Source organism: Ranitomeya variabilis, chromosome 1, assembly GCF_051348905.1.
Source record: "Ranitomeya variabilis isolate aRanVar5 chromosome 1, aRanVar5.hap1, whole genome shotgun sequence".
NCBI classification, from domain to species: domain Eukaryota; kingdom Metazoa; phylum Chordata; class Amphibia; order Anura; family Dendrobatidae; genus Ranitomeya; species Ranitomeya variabilis.
Window position 1 is genome coordinate 281,259,066 of NC_135232.1, and position 16,502 is coordinate 281,275,567.

Here is a 16,502-nt window from a genome sequence, read left to right on the forward strand (position 1 = left end):
GGTATTGTGTCTCAGGGTTCAATGGATCACTGAAATCAATCTTAAACACGTGATAATTTGTTTTCCAGGTGATTCTAATTAAAGGAAAACTGCTTAAAAATGATGTTCCACATTATTAAGCAGGCCACAATTTTCAAGTAACATGGGAAAGAAAAAGGATCTCTCTGTTGCCGAAAAGCATCATATAGTGCAATGCCTTGGTCAAGGGATGAAAAATTAGATATTTCCAGAAAACTTAAGTGTGATCATCGTACTGTTAAGAGATTTGTGGCTGATTCTGAGCACAATTCAAAAGAGGCCAGGGGGATCTTAGTCCAAGTATGGTAGAGTACTCAGAAAAAAACCCACAATATGTGAGTAGACTAATCCGAGGACTCTTTTTTGAAAACCAAAAGTTGATTTATTAAAGTCACAACCAGTCATACAGGATGCCAACGTTTCGGCCCCAAAGGCCTTTATCTAGGCACTTATCTACAAAATAATAAAACAAAATAAGTACAAATCTTCACAAATATAAAAATATAAGGACAGGTTGTATATATAACAGAAAAGGAATCCATAGCCAAACGAACATATTAAATTACATAAGTCCTATATAGCCGTGGAATAAGAATGTGTCCTAAGAAAAAAAGAGATACAAACAACACATAGAGCATACCACATTTTTAGACATATCAGATATAGTCACCGTACTATAATATCGTAAACCAATGCTATATAGATGACCCAAAATATAATCCACTATAATACAATGGTCCCAGAAGAAAAAGGAAACAGAAGAACAAAGAAAAGGTCCAACACCACTAATCCTCATGATAGTGTCCTAGGTATAAGGAGTCACATTCATCTATGGAAGTGAAAGAAATAGATTACCTGTATGGTGGTGAAGACAAAGCTAAAGGAATACAATAAACAAAAAAAGGAGAAAAGATAAATTTAACACCAGGAATACTGCAGGAGATAAAGGCCTTTGGGGCCGAAACGTTGGCATCTTGTATGACTGGTTGTGACTTTAATAAATCAATTTTTGGTTTTCAAAAAAGAGTCCTCGGATTAGTCTACTCACTGATTCTGAGCACAGACATGTTCGTGCTGATAAAGGCATAATGAGGAAGGTTTCTGCCAGGCAAGTTCATCGGATTAATAGAACAGCTGCTAAAAAGCCATTACAAACCAGCAAACAGATATTTGAAGCTGCTGGTGCCTCTGGAGTCCCTCGAACCTCAAGGTGTAGGATCCTTCAAAGGCTTGCTGTGGTGCATAAACCTACTATTCGGCCACCCCTAAACAGTGTTCACAAGAAGAAACGGTTGCAGTGGGCCCAGACATACATGAAGACTAATTTCCAAACAGTCTTGTTTACTGATGAGTCTCGAGCAACCCTGAATGGTCCAGATGGATGGAGTAGTGGATGGTTGGTGGATGGCCACCATGACATGATTTGGGCTGGAATCATGGCGAAACAGCTGGTAGGGCCCTTTAAGGCTCCTGAAGGTGTGAAAATGACCTCTGCAAAGTATATAAAGTTTCTGACTGACAACTTTCTTCAATGGTATAAAAAGCAGAAATGTGCCTTCAGGAGCAAAATCATCTTCATGCATGACAATGCACCATCTCATGCTGCAAAGAAAACCTCTGAGTCATTGGCTGCTATGGGCATAAAAGGAGATAAACTTATGGTGTGGCCACCATCTTCCCCTGACCTCAACCCTATAGAGAACCTTTGGAGTATCATCAAGCAAAAGATCTATGAGGGTGGGAGGCAGTTCACATTAAAACAGCAGCTCTGGGAGGCGATTCTGACTTCATGCAAAGAAATGCAAGCAGAAACTCTCCAAAAACTCACAAGTTCAATGGATGCAAGAATTGTGAAAGTGATATCAAAGAAGGGTTCCTGTGTTAACATGTAACTTGCCTGTTAGCATGTTTTGGTTTAAGGGTATGTGCACACATCAGAGGTGTATCTAGTGTTTCTGGCACCCGGGGCAAGAATTCATTTTGGCGCCCCCCCCAAGGACATATGCCCCCCCGTCAGCTCCATCATTGCCCTCCCCTCCCCCCACACACACACCATTCACTTCTCTGCACATTCCCCTGCAGTGCAATACACACACACACCCAATACTGAGCCACACACACACACATACACACACACTCACATTCACACACACATACATATACACACACTCACATATACACATTCGCACACACACACTCACATACACACACACATACACACACACATACACACACACTCACATACACACACACACATACACACATTCACAAACACACACACATTGACACACACCTCTCACCTCTCCTCGCGCTCTGCCGCAGCATCTCCATCGCCTTCCTCTCACACAGCCGGCCGCTGAATGATGACGTCATCCAGCGGCGCGTCTGTGTGAGAGGAAGCAAGAGGAAGCAGGAAGACAGATCGCTGGGCAGCGGAGCTGCATGGATTTCTCCCTGCCCGCCGCAGCCACTCTGCAGGGGCTCCCCTCCACCTCTGCACACATTGGGAGCCGGCACTCTGCAGCTTCTCTGTGCCGGCTGTCAGCTTGACAGTCGGCACAGAGAACAGCTGACTCCCAGACCGGGGGCGGCAGAATGCAGCCGCCGGGGGAGACACTGCGGACCGCCGAATTAGGCGGCCCGACTGCGCCCCCCTGCCGGCTGCGCCCGGGGCACATGCCCCGGCTGCCCCCCCTCCCAGATACGCCACTGGCACACATTGCGGATTTTGTTGCTGATCCACAGCGGATTTGACGATGCGGATTCGCAGCAGTTTTCCATGAGTTTACAGTACCATGTAAATCTATGGAAAACAAAATCCGCAGTGCACATGCTGCGGAAAAAAACACGCGGAAACGGAGCGTTGTTTATTCCACAGCATGTCAATTCTTTGTGCGGATTCCGCAGCGGTTTACACCTGCTCCATAATAGGAATCCGCAAGTGGAAAACCACAGGTGGAATCCGCACAAAAAACGCATAAAATCCACAGTAAATCCGCAGGTAAAACGCAGTGCTTTTTACCTGCGGATTTCTCAAAACAGGTGCGGAAAAATCCGCAGAGGTTCCATCTACGTGTGCACATACCCTTAAATAGCTTTTTTGTTCAGTGGATGTGACCTCCTAATGCTGCAAATTCCACAAATGAGCATTTTCAGTTCTTTAAAACACATCAAATGTTTAGAAATTCTACTGTGCCTAATAATTTGGAACAGTGCACTTTGAGTTTTTATTCATTTTAGAGATTATACTGCTATCATTGGGAGGCTTCTTCAATAAAATTCGATGTATACTCTAACGGTGATGACTTTTATGACACTGACTGTCATTTGCACCGACAATTTAGGAAACTCAGAGAAAAATATCATTTGCATAATAATTTGGCACATCATGTATATAGTAGGCATAATAACAGTATTAGCTGATACCTCCAATTAAAAAAGTAGTATAGTTCTTCTGATTCGCTATGTTGCTTACCCATGTGCAGTGCATTGCAATATCAGTTATCCATGTTTAAAACATCTGCTGCTAACTAACTGTCACTATATGGGTGGTCGTAACCATGGATACCTTATCTACTGCAATGCCCTGCACATGGGGTAAACGACATAGCTAATCAGAAGAATTATACTCCATTTCTAATTGGAAGTATTTGCTAATATTATTATTACACATACTGCATATTGGGATAGGATCTTAAACACAGGAATACCCCTTTTCTTTCTACCTCAATGGTAATGAAGAGCACGTTTACTAAAATGTCCTAGAAATAATTCTGTGCAGAAAAGAATGTTTCAGGAAAAATAAAAAACCCAAAATATTCTTGGTGATTAGTTACTGCAGATTGTAATAATAACATGACTACTTTTTTCTGCTTTACAGTGCAACTCAGGAGCAGTTAACAAACAAGAAAACCCCTCGACGTTTTTGTGGGCGTTTTAGTCGAATCAGCATGAAGCTCCCCCGAATTCCCTTACGCAGACAGAAACTTCCAAAAGTTGTGGGTAAGATTATTTAGAATGATTTGTCAAGCTGTTACTCCAGTGGATCTGTGGGATTTATCAATTTTCTAATAACATGGATAATATTTGATTAAGATGGTGGTAGAAAATAGCAGGATATAGTGGAATCATTAGGACTCGGACGGTTAGCTCAGCAGAACAAGCAAAAGAGGAGGATCTGTCTCTGCAGTGGAGCTGTGATCATGATTTCTACTTTGTAATCTGTCATTTCCTACAAGTAAAACCTAGTGAGCAATAAAGGCTTCAAATGACTTCTGCAGTTTTGTTACATTCAGAAAAAATATTTGGTGTAAAAATCAGAAATTATGTAATAGGAAAAAAGATGGCAAGATACTATAAGGGCATGTTCAGACTGCGTCTTTTAGACACCTACATACCGACATCGTTTTTAAAGCAGAAGATACAGTACTTCAGGAAAACGCTGCCCTGTGGGCATCTATTGCTTGTCGTATTTTTCTGTTGAGATTTTTTTTTTTATTATCTGATATGCAAGACAGTGATGGAAGCTGCCTGATGTTTTCTGGCTTTTGAAGCCTGAAACGGATGAAAGAAGCTAAAAAAAACTGAATATATGAACAGGAAGTTGTTTTGATATTGCTGTGCATATGTTCATTATTTTTGGTACTTTTTCATCACTTTTTCAGGCAGTTTTGAGGCAGAATCTGCCTGATTAGACAGTGGCCAATCTAGGGAATGTGCAAGCAGATTTTTGGCAGAGTTTTTCTTTTCCTGAAGCGTTTCCTGAAGCAGTTCAGATGAGTTTTGGAAGAGTATTTTCCTGAAGCTTTCTAGTTAGGAGCAATTTCATTCAGGAACCAGTTCAAAAAAGTGAAAGGCACCATATTTTTTCCCACCAGATGTTTTTCAAAAGTTCTGCATGAAAAAAAAGTTTTAAGAAAAGAAATTGGAAAAGTTTCCAGTTGTTTATGAAGCAGTTTTTGAGGAGGACTTTGGTGAGGATCCTCTCAAGAAAAACCTTTAAGCAGCATTAAGTTTCCTCAATGAGCCTTTAGCGAGTTTCTGATGTTGCAGATTTTAGGTTACTTGAGTTTTTCATTGCATTTTTGAGGGTTTTTTTTTACATGCACTTTTCATGCTGCGCCTTTTGTCTCTTGTCAGTGTGTCACATCTCAAATAAAGCCTATTTGTCTTTTATGCTTCCTGGTATTTTACTTTGGCAAAACTTGATTGAAACAGTCATGTACGGATTGCATGCATTTTTAGTGCATTTCCGCAGCAGAAATCATCTGAGGCTGTGTGCCCACAGTGAGTTTTTTGACGATTTTCACTGACCAAATACTGAACATGTGAACGTGGTCTTACAGTTCCAACAGAGAGGACGGGATTTATAGAAATCTCATGCCCACTGTACTCAGTGCGTTGTTAGTGATGCAATGTGCATCACTAACCTGTTTTTTTCCATTAAAAACGATGCTGTAATCATATCCAAAAAACACTTCACATAGTTATCTCGTACCTGTTCATTTTATTCAGTCACTGTTGGCACCGCCCACGCAATCTGTTTGATGTTCCGGGTTGCGCCGACGTCACTCGCCGTAAAATCCCGCCTTTGCACAGTGTGTATTGGGCAGCCGTGCTTGCAAAGTGTATAGTGTGGAGCCACGTTCACGCAGTGTGTAGCGGGGAAACGCGTTTATGCAGTACGTAGCGTAGAGCCATGCTGAGTGGGGAGCCATGCTTGCTACACACTGTGCAAGCGCAGCAGCCAGCGCAACACTGCACAAGCTCGGCTCCATGCTCCACACTGCGCAAGCGCAGGATTTTACAGCGGATTTTTTAGTGACGTCGACATAAACTAGAACATCAATCACATTGTGTGGGCGGTGACTGAACCCAATGAAGCACACCCCTGTGACTAAATGAGCAGGTACCATGTATCTATATAAAGTGATTTTTGAACATGATTGTAATAGAAAAAATGTGTTAGTGATGCACATTGTATCACTAACAACGCACTGGGGACAGCTTACATGCTACAAAGGACATGACAGGTTCCTTTTTAGTCCAAATTGCTAAAGTTTTTTTAGCGCTATGTAAAACAAATGATGAGGCTGAAAACCTTCCTCCCCTCTCCTTATTTAGAGCCCTCATATGTAAATGTGGGAGTTGAGAAAGATGGTGGTCAGCGCATCTTATGTTCATTCCACAGTTATCTGCATTGCCTTCGTATTTATTATCGATGAGCGAATAGCATTGTTGCTCGGGTTTTCCCGAGCACGCTCGGGTGGTCTCCGAGTATTTGTTAGTGCTCGGACATTTAGTTTTCCTCAGCTGCATGATTTACGGCTGCCGGACAGGCTGAATACATGTGGGGAATGCCTGTTTGTTAGGCATATATTCAGGCTGTCCAGCAGCCATAAATCAGGCTGTCCAGCAGCCATAAATCATGCAGCTGAGGCGACAAAGATTTAATCTCCGAGCACTAAAAAATACTCGGAGATCACCCGAGCGTGCTCAGGAAAACCCGAGCAACAATGCTATTCGCTCATCACTAGTATTCATATATTATAACCTACAAACCAGAAAGAGGGTACAATAGCCACTTTAATATATAAAACTCATATACTTTATGAATGTTAGACACATTACATATTACCCAAAGTTCAAGGGGGAGAAAGGCGGGCTAATAAGATGTACACAAAAAAATATTGACCCCATACAACCCAATAAGGCGTGACAGCTGAATTATTTTGTTAAAGGCTATCTGTCACCAGATTTTTCCTGTACTTGTCTGAAAGCAGTACAATATTAGGGCAGAGACCCTGGTTCCAGTGATGTATCACTTACTGGGATGCTTGCTGCAGTTTTGATACAATCTTTGTTTCTCTGAATTCTGAGCGCTCTATAAACCCGCCCTCACCACTGATTGGCAGCTTTCTGTGTACACTGTGCATAGGCAGAAAGCTACTAATCAGTGGTGGAGGTGGGGTTATACAGATCTCATGAATATGGAGGAGTACACGGGCAGCAGGTTTACTAGACCTCTAGTGATAATCTACTGATAAAAAAGTGATTATATCAAAACTACAGCAAGCAGCCCACTCTAAAATACATTGCTGGAGACAGGGTTATTTTGTGTATATCTTATTAGCCCACCTTTTACTCTGTGTGGTGTATTTGACACCATTAAAGTGGTTTTTATTTATTAAACTGTCTAAACATTTCTGAAATGTTGAAGTGCCCCAGATGTCACATGACGTTTTGTTACAAGAGTGCTGCAGCAGATCAGTGGTTGCTGATGGGCTGCAGCATTCACAGTTTTGTCATGTGGAATAGTTATGTCTGGTGGAAATGTGAAGCTGCTAATCAGAGGCACTGATCTGGAAGGTGAGTATTTGTATTTTGATTTTATCTAGGGCATTTAACATAGGGTTGTGTAGTAGTGGGGAAGAGCTTCAAAGTCAAAATAATTTGGAGAGAAATACAAAATACAAAAGTTTGAGACAATCTGTTTTTTCTTATATACGTAAAGTCTTATTTAGAACCATTTAGTTATTGTGCTGTAGCTATTGCTGTGCCATCTGCTCTCACATTTCACAATTGAAGATTTATTTTTATTTCAAGTCCCATATGTTCCAGAAATTAAAACACATATATCTTCTTATAACTAACACATAAAGTTTTTCATAAAGAGCATCTGTCTTTGTTTTATGTGATGTGAGGAATGGTATCTTATAATACAATTTCTTTTAAAGGGGACCATTTACTGGATTTTTTTTTTATTTAAACAGAGTACATCCTTAAATTGGAGCCGCTGCACTCATTCTAGAACAGTTTTCATTTTCTATGCCCCTTCATTCCAAAGTAATGCCCTCTGGCAATAAAGAACGCCTAATATGCAAGTTTTTCTCTTAATTAACTGAGCGTATATCATAGAGCTCTGCTGTGGACATTTGCTTTTTCTCCTCTATAAAACTGACCAAAACATAGCCATGTCATAGACAGTAAAAGCAAACGCCAACAGAAAAGGTCATGCAGATCCTGCAGTCTGGCCCAGCATGTTCTCCTGAGATGTGATTTGTCTCAAGTGAAAACACCGAGAACTTTACAGTAGCCACATCCCATCCAGCTACTAGAGCAAAGGAAAGCAGCAGTGCTGCAGAGCTGGAGCAAATGAGGAAAGCAACACAGTCCATTCCCTACAACAAAATCAGATCCGGAGCACTTACTCTCTGGCTCTACTCCGCTCCAGCTCTGCTGCTCTCATGTGCTCCAACTCTGTTGCTCTCCTGTGTTCCAACTCTGTTGCTCTCCTGCGCTCCAGCTCTGCTGCTCTCCTGCGCTCCAACTCTGTTGCTCTCCTGCGTTCCAACTCTGTTGCTCTCCTGCGCTCCAACTCTGTTGCTCTCCTGTGCTCCAGCTCTGCTGCTCTCCTGTGCTCCAACTCTGCTGCTCTCCTGTGCTCCAGCTCTGCTGTTCTACTGTGCTCCAACTCTGTTGCTCTCCTGTGCTCCAACTCTGTTGCTCTCATGCGCTCCAGCTCTACTGCTCTACTGTGCTCCAACTCTGTTGCTCTCCTGCGCTCCAGCTCTGTTGCTCTCCTGTGCTCCAACTCTGTTGCTCTCCTGTGCTCCAACTCTGTTGCTCTCCTGTGCTCCAACTGTGTTGCTCTCCTGCACTCCAACTGTGTTGCTCTCCTGCGCTCCAACTGTGTTGCTCTCCTGTGCTCCAACTCTGTTGCTCTCCTGTGCCCCAACTCTGTTGCTCTCCTGCGCTCCAATCCTGTTGCTTTCCTGTGCTCCGATGCTCCAGTTCTGCTGCTCTCCTGTACCCCAGCTCTCCAACTTTGCTGCTCTCCTATGGTCTGGTGCTTCAGCTCTGTTGTTCACCTGTGCTCTAACTCTGTTGTTCTCCTGTGTTCCGGTGCTCCAGCTCTGATGCTTCCTGTGCTCTAGCTCTGCTTCTTTTCTGGGCACCGGTGCTCTAGTTCTGTTGCTCTCTGGTGCTCCAGTTCTCCAGCTTTGCTTCTCTCCTGTGCTTCCGCTTCCTCAGCTGTGCTGCTCTCCTGTGCTCTGGTACTTCAGCTCTGTTGTTCTCCTGTGTTCCGGTGCTCCAGCTCTACTTCTCTCCTGTGCTCCAGCTCTGCTGCTCTCCTGTGCTCCAGCTCTGCTGCTCTCCTATGCTCCGCTGCCCCAGTTCTGTTGCTTTCCAGTACTCCAGCTCTGTTGCGCTCATGTGTTCTGGTGCTCCAGCTCTGCTTCTCTGTATGCTGGTGCTTCAATTAGGGTTGAGCGACTTTTGCTTTTTTAGGATCGAGTCGGGTTTCGTAAAACCCGACTGTCTCGAAAGTCGGATCGTGTGAAATCGGCCGATTATTGTGAAAAGTCGGGGGGCCGACCGAAACACGAAACCCAATGCAAGTCTATGAGGATATTTTTATTTTTTTTTCTCTCTCTCTCTCTCTCTCTCTCTCTCCTCCGTCCCTGCAAAGTTTGTGTTTCACTGTGCAAATCGCTATATCCCAAACGTTAAGATGGCGGCTTTACCCCCTGTGACGCCGCACAAAGCAAGCCGGAACCTATGTCATCACGCTGCCCACACTCCTTCATTGGCTGAAAAAATGGCGGGGAAAGCGTCATATGAAATGCGACTTTGGCGCGAAGATCGCCGACCGCATGACCGATCCCACAGTGGGATCGGGTCGGGTTTCATGAAACCCGACTTTGCTGAAAGTCGGCGACTTTTGAAAATGTCCGATCCGTTTCGCTCAACCCTAGCTTCAATATCAGGAAAGGATGCAACAAATGTGAAGATTTCAGCATGTTCATGTGAGATCATCTCATGTCAGGAGGACACCTCGAGTCAGGATGCAGCTGTGACCTTCTCTGTGGACATTTGCTTTTTGCAGTCTATGACATGGCTGTGTTTTAAATGGCCAAAGTCGTAGAATAGAAAAAAAAACACCCACTCTGTAGTGTATGGCCAGTTGGTTTAAGGGAAAACTTGCTTTTTATTACTGGGGGCCATAACTTTTCAATGGAGGGACATAGAAAAAAGAAACAATTTCAAAATCAGTGCAGCAATTAGAGGAAGTAGTATAAATAAAGAAAATCCAATGAACGGTTCTTTAAAAGTAGTCACTTATTTGATGCATGCATACCCTAAGGGATTTATTTAACAAGGCTTTGGTCTGGGGGTTTTGATTTTTTTGTGGAGGTCTTTTATGTGTCATGGTTATTGCAGCTCACCGGTGAATGTGAGGTGAATCTAACATGTCAGTCAGATGTCAGCATTTTATGAAGATAGAAAAACATTCTATTACACCAGGGTAGATCACCAGGTAGATCACATAGTAGATCATCATTTCCATTTTGATGACGAAACATAAATGACTTTCAGAAGGATCATAATATATATACAGTACTGTCCCAATTCACATACTTTGTAAGTTGCCATTTACTTTCTTTGAGTGTGGCTGTTCCTCTTCATCAGCATTAAGTCAGCACTATAGGTGAAGGAACTTTCAATCCCTCACATCTAAGCGCGCATTGCTGCTGCTATTGTCCGATGACTTACCTGCTGAAAGCCTGCCTGTCCGTTATGCCTGTATGTAGGTCTACGGACTGGAGAGCAGGAGCAAAAAAACTAAAATCCGCAACTATCTTTTATAATCCGTCTAAGCCTCTTTGCTGCTAGAGATGGATTACAGCTCATTCTGACATCCGTTTTTCATTTACTAGTTTTTCATGGATACAATTCAGACCTAGCATAGGCTTAGGGAATGGTTCACATGTCCAATTTTTTTTTTTTTTTTTGTAGACCGAGCACTCCATGCTAAATTATAAAGTCATATCCAATTTTGTTCTGAGTGGGTCAAAATCAGCAATGCAAATTTATGGATCCATGAAAAATTTGGACAGCACTCAGATGGTAGATAGGAGAAGATAGAGAAACTTTTTTTTTGTTTCTCATCCAAGAAAAACTTGTGAAACTCATACTAAACTCAGATGAAGCTTGGATGAAATTCTGAACAAAATCTGTAATGAAACTAGGACCTTTTTCTTGTAAGTGAAAGGCACTATAATTAACACTCAATAAGAGGCAATGGACAAACAGCAAGTTATAAAGAGTGATTTCAAATGGCCTGCATTTTGGAATGGTTTTTCTGGAGTAAGACGACATCATTTTTCAATTAATTGATTTGCAGATTGTCTATTTAGCCTTGTCACCAGGTCAAAAGTGGCCACTTTTTATCTTAGGCTACGTTCACATTTGCGTTGGGCGACGCAGCGTCGGCGACGCAACGCAACGCACAACGCAAACAAAAACGCAGCAAAACGCATGCACAACGCTGCGTTTTGCGACGCATGCGTCCTTTTTTTGGTTGATTTTGGACGCAGCAAAAATGCAACTTGCTGCGTCCTCTGCGCCCGGACGCGTGTGTCGCAGTGACGCATGCATCGCAAAACGCAAGAGCAACGCATGTCCATGCGCCCCCATGTTAAATATAGGGGCGCATGACGCATGCGGCGACGCTGCGGCGCCCGACGCTGCGGCGCAGACCGCAAATGTGAACGTAGACCTAGTCATACTTATCTTTGTCATAGTTTTCCTCATTTTTTTTTTAAAATCCACCATGTTATTCCCAAGATATGCGCCTTTTCATTTAATGTTAACTTTCTGGTCTTTACAAAAGGACATGGCTCACATTGTTTGGGCATGTCTTTAGGCTGCTCTGTATTATTAGGCTATGTGCACACTCTGCGGCGTGCTCTGCGGGTTCTCCCGCAGCGGAATTGATAAATCTGCAGGGCAAAACTGCTGTGGTTATCCCTGCAGATTTATTGCGGTTTGTTTTGCGATTTCCGCTGCGGGATTACTCCTATACTATTGATGCTGCATATGCAGCAATATGCAGCATCAATAGTAATGGTAAAAATAATAAAAATTGGTTATACTCACCCTCTGATGTCCGTATCTCCTCGGCGCTGCACGCGGCGCTCCGGTTCCAAAGATGCTGTGCCGAGAAGGACCTTCGTGACGTCACGGTCATGTGACCCCGGCGTCATCACGGTCATGTGACCGCGACGTCACCGCAGGTCCTGCTCGCACAGCAACCAGACCGGACGGCCGCGTGCAGCGCTGAGAGGTGAGTATATCATTATTTTTTATTTTAATTCTTTTTTTTTACACTATTTATGCTTCCCAGGGCCTGGAGGAGAGTCTCCTCTCCTCCACCCCGGGTAGCAACCGCACATTATCCGCTTACTTCCCGCATCGTGGGCACAGCCCCATGCGGGAAGTTAGCGGTTCAATGCATTTCTATGGGTGCAGAATCGCTGCGATTCTGCACAAAGAAGTGACATGTTGCGGGTTGTAAACCGCTGTGTTTCTGCGCGGTTTTTCCCGCAGCATGTGCACTGCGGTTTGCGGTTTCCATAGGGGTTTACATGTTAATGTAAACGCTATGGAAACTGCTGCGGACCCGCAGCATCAGAATCGCCGCGGATCCGCGGTAAAAACCGCGAAGTGTGAACATGGCCTTACTCTCTGATAAAGCCCCCTTGATAAAGGCCATAAAAAGTAGACCTAGATAAAAAAGGTCCCTATCTCTAGAAATGTATGGTGGATTTTATAAAATAAAAAAATTGAATAATTTGGAGCAACGGGAATAAAATAAAGTAAAAAACTAGGCCACTTTTGACCTGGTGATAGGTCCTCTTTAAGATCTGCTTACCTATCCCAGGCACTGATCATGTCAGACCTTACTGGACCCTTTCATGTTTGAAGTAGTAAGGAGAGGGTTGATATTTTGCTTTAAGGGAACCCCTCAAACCACTGGCAGCATGAGTCAGAGCATTTCCTGGTCACGGGCTGTACTGGTCCAGCGCCAGCATTGCAGCAATTGAATGATACAAGTGCTTTTCACTAAATTAGAATATCATCAAAAAGTTAGTTTATTTCAGTTCTTCAATACAAGTAAAACTCATATTATATAGAGTCCTTACAAACAGAGTGATCTATTTCAAGTGTTTATTTCTGTTACTGTTGATGATTATGGCTTACAGCCAATGAAAACCCAAAAGTCATTATCTCAGTAAATTAGAATAGTTAACAAAAAACACCTGCAAACGCTTTCTAAGCGTTTAAAAGGTCCCTTAGTCTGTTTCAGTAGTCTCCACAATCATGGGGAAGACTGCTGACTTTAGAGATGTCCAGAAGGCAATCATTGACACTGTCCACAATGAGGGTAAGTAACCAAAGGTCATTGCTAAAGAAGCTGGCTGTTCACAGAGTGCTGTATCCAAGCATATTAATGGAAAGTTGAGTGGAAGGAAAAAGTGTCGTAGAAAAAAGTGCACAAGCAACCGGGATAACCACAGTCTTGAAAGGATTGTTAATTAAGAAAAAGCCATTCAGAAATTTGGGGGAGATTCTCAAGGAGTGGACTGCTGCTCGAGTCATTGCTTCAAGAGCCACCACCCACAGATGTATCCAGGACTTGGGCTACAAGTGTCGCATTTCTTGTGTCAAGCCACTCATGACCAATAGACAACGCCAGAAGCTTCTTACCCTGGCCAAGGAGATAAAGAACTGGACTGTTGCTCAGTGGTCCAAGGTGTTGTTTTCAGATTAAAGTAAATTTTGCATATCATTTGGAAATCAAGGTCCCAGAGTCTGAAGGAAGAGTGGAGAGGCACACAATCCAAGCTGCTTGAGGTCTAGTGTGAAGTTTCCACAATCAGTGATGGTTTGGGGAGCGATGTCATCTGCTGGTGTAGATCCACTGTGTTTTATCAAGTCCAAAGTTAGGGGAGCTTTCTACCAGGAAATGTTAGAGCACTTCATGCTTCCCTCTGCCGTCAAGCTTTTTGAAGATGTAAATTTCATTCTGAAGCAGGACTTGGCACCTGTCCACACTGCCAAAAGTACCAATACCTGGTTTAAACGCAACAGTATCGCTGTGCTTGATTGGCCAGCAAATTCGCCTGACCTTAACCCAATAGGGAATTTATGGGGTATTGTCTGGAGGAAGATGAGAGACACCAGACCCAACAATGCAGACAAGCTGAAGGCTGCTATCAAAGCAACCTGGGCTTCCATAACATCTTAGCAGGCTGATCACCTCCATGCCACGCCACATTGATGCAGTAATTGATGCAAAAGGGGCCCGACCAAGTATTGAGTGCATTTACTGAACATACATTTCAGATTTTAAAATCATTTTTCAAGCTGGTGTTATAAATTATTCTAATTTACTGAGATAGTGACTTTTGGGCTTTTATTGGCTGTAAGCCATAATCATCAATATTAGCAGAAATAAGCACTTGAAATAGATCACTCTGTTTGTAATGACTCTATATAATATATGAGTTTCACTTTTTGTATTAAAGAACTGAAATAAATTAACTTTTTGATGATATTCTAATTTAGTGAGAAGCACTTGTAGGTGTCTCCCATAGTGAGAAACCAATGAATCGCCTCTAGCAGCACTGGGAAAGTCAAGACGATCTTCTAACTGTATCTTTTAACTATATAGAGCGTTTCATAGAAAACCAAACATTGAGTCAAGTTCTGATCCATGCCGACTGCAGTTTGGGCAGCAAGAATGTGGTGCCAGTTTAACTGTAGTCAAACTAAATTTTCAGAATTGGACTGACTGATTCCATAATATTACAAAAAGGAAACGATAGCTCACCAAACCTCCGAATCACCATCTTTACGTGTGTCAGTGCACAAAGGGTGTGGCATCCAAGAAACCAGAATGGAAAAAAAAAGAATCCAGCACCAAGCAGGTGCATAGCAAAGGAGCTGTAACTTTTTTTTACTGTTAGCACCATAATGAAATAAGCACTAATTTTATCAGTTAACCTGATTAATTTTTCCAGCAGCGCATTCTTGCTGCATGGAAGGAAGGAAGCATATGATGAGGTGAGAGGAAGTAGTAAAATACAGCTCGTTTGCTATATCCTGTTTGCGCCGAGTTTATTTACTTCCTTGCAAGGTCAGGCGGTGCCATACTTTTCTCATGAAACTGTCCCTAGTTTATTACATTTCACCCTGAAGAAGTAATAAAGAAGGAAATGGAGCACATTTAACAGGTGACTTTTTTCAGGCTATTATTTATTTTGTCATATTCATTCTTCAGAGGCAGGCTCTCAGACTAAACAGTGGTAGATGTGTTGGATTTCCGGCTTTCAGCACAAAATGACTCATTAAAAAGCAATCCAAAAACGCTAATCTCTGTGTGATGATTTTTGTATCAAAGGAAAATAATTAATTGTGTTAGTTGAATGAAATGGCTTTGCCTGGGGATACATTGCTATTAATTTCTATATGGATATTGTTTACAGATTATATATGTCAAATACAAAGTGTGATATCACAGTCACAATACTATATTATCCCTGTCCCCTTAATAATTGTAAAGAACGAGTATAATAACTATAGAAGCAGGAAAGCAAATGCTTTAAGCTCTATGTACTCGCACTTTTATGCCCTACAGTGTTAAAAGGAATCTGGCACCCCCAAAATCGACGGTGAGCTAAGCCCACCGGCATCATGTATCCTAAAAGATGAGAAAAAGATATTAGATTATACTCACCTGGGCGGGCGGTCCAATCCGATGGGCGTCGCAGTGAGGTCTGGGGCCTCCCTTCTTCATAGGATGACGTCATCTTCTGGTCTTCATGCTGCAGCTCCGGTGCAGGCGTACTTTGTTTGCCCTGTTGAGGGCAGAGCAAAGTACTGCCGTGCGCAGGCGCCGAGAAAGGTCAGAGAGGCCCGGCGCCTGCGTACTGCAGTACTTTGCTCTGCCCTCAACAGGGCAGACAAAGTACGCCTGCACCAGAGCCGCAGCATGCAAACAAGAAGAGGACTTCATCTGATGAATATAGGAGGCGCCGGACCGGACCGCGACATCCATCGCTCCGAACCGGGACGTCCCTGGGTGAGTATAATCTAACCTCTTTTTCTTATCTTTTAGGATACATCGGGGGCTTATCTACAGCATTACAGAATGCCCCTGATGCCGGTGGGCTTAGCTCACCCTCGATTTTGGGGGTGACAGGTTCCCTTTAATAGCTTGCTTTTTCTCTGATACCTTGGAGCACAGAATTCTATATACTGTCATAACATGTACCTCAATGTCTACGAGGTTGTCTAAGGATGAGGAACCAGGTCCATATTCCTTTTATAGGGCAAAGCAATGTCTCCTGCTCAGGACCTTCCACTTTATACTAGAACTAAGAGTGTAAGATCGGCTCCCGTTAGGTGGACCCACCACATCCATTCATTTGAGGTTCTACGTTCTTGTTTTTCCATTCTAGTTCCTTTGGTGTAGCTCCATTTCCATGCATTGACAAGAATGAAAGTGCTGATTTTGGGGGTTGTTGAGCTGCTATAAATTTTTGTGTGTTTTCCGATGCTATATTCAAGTAGCCTCTTCTAGTGCCACCTATTGGAAGTTACATTCCTAAAAGTAAATATTGATTCTTCAAATA

At 42.9% G+C, this 16,502-nt stretch overlaps 1 protein-coding gene across 1 annotated transcript in view; it reads left to right on the forward strand.

The window, feature by feature from the left end:
- Positions 1–16,502, forward strand: part of SCARF2 (scavenger receptor class F member 2) — a 289,269-nt gene that overhangs the window by 218,978 nt on the left and 53,789 nt on the right. Inside the window, exon 9 of the mRNA XM_077294985.1 lies at positions 3,899–4,020. Coding sequence (XP_077151100.1) covers positions 3,899–4,020 — 122 coding nt within the window. The remainder of the gene's footprint in view (positions 1–3,898; positions 4,021–16,502) is intronic.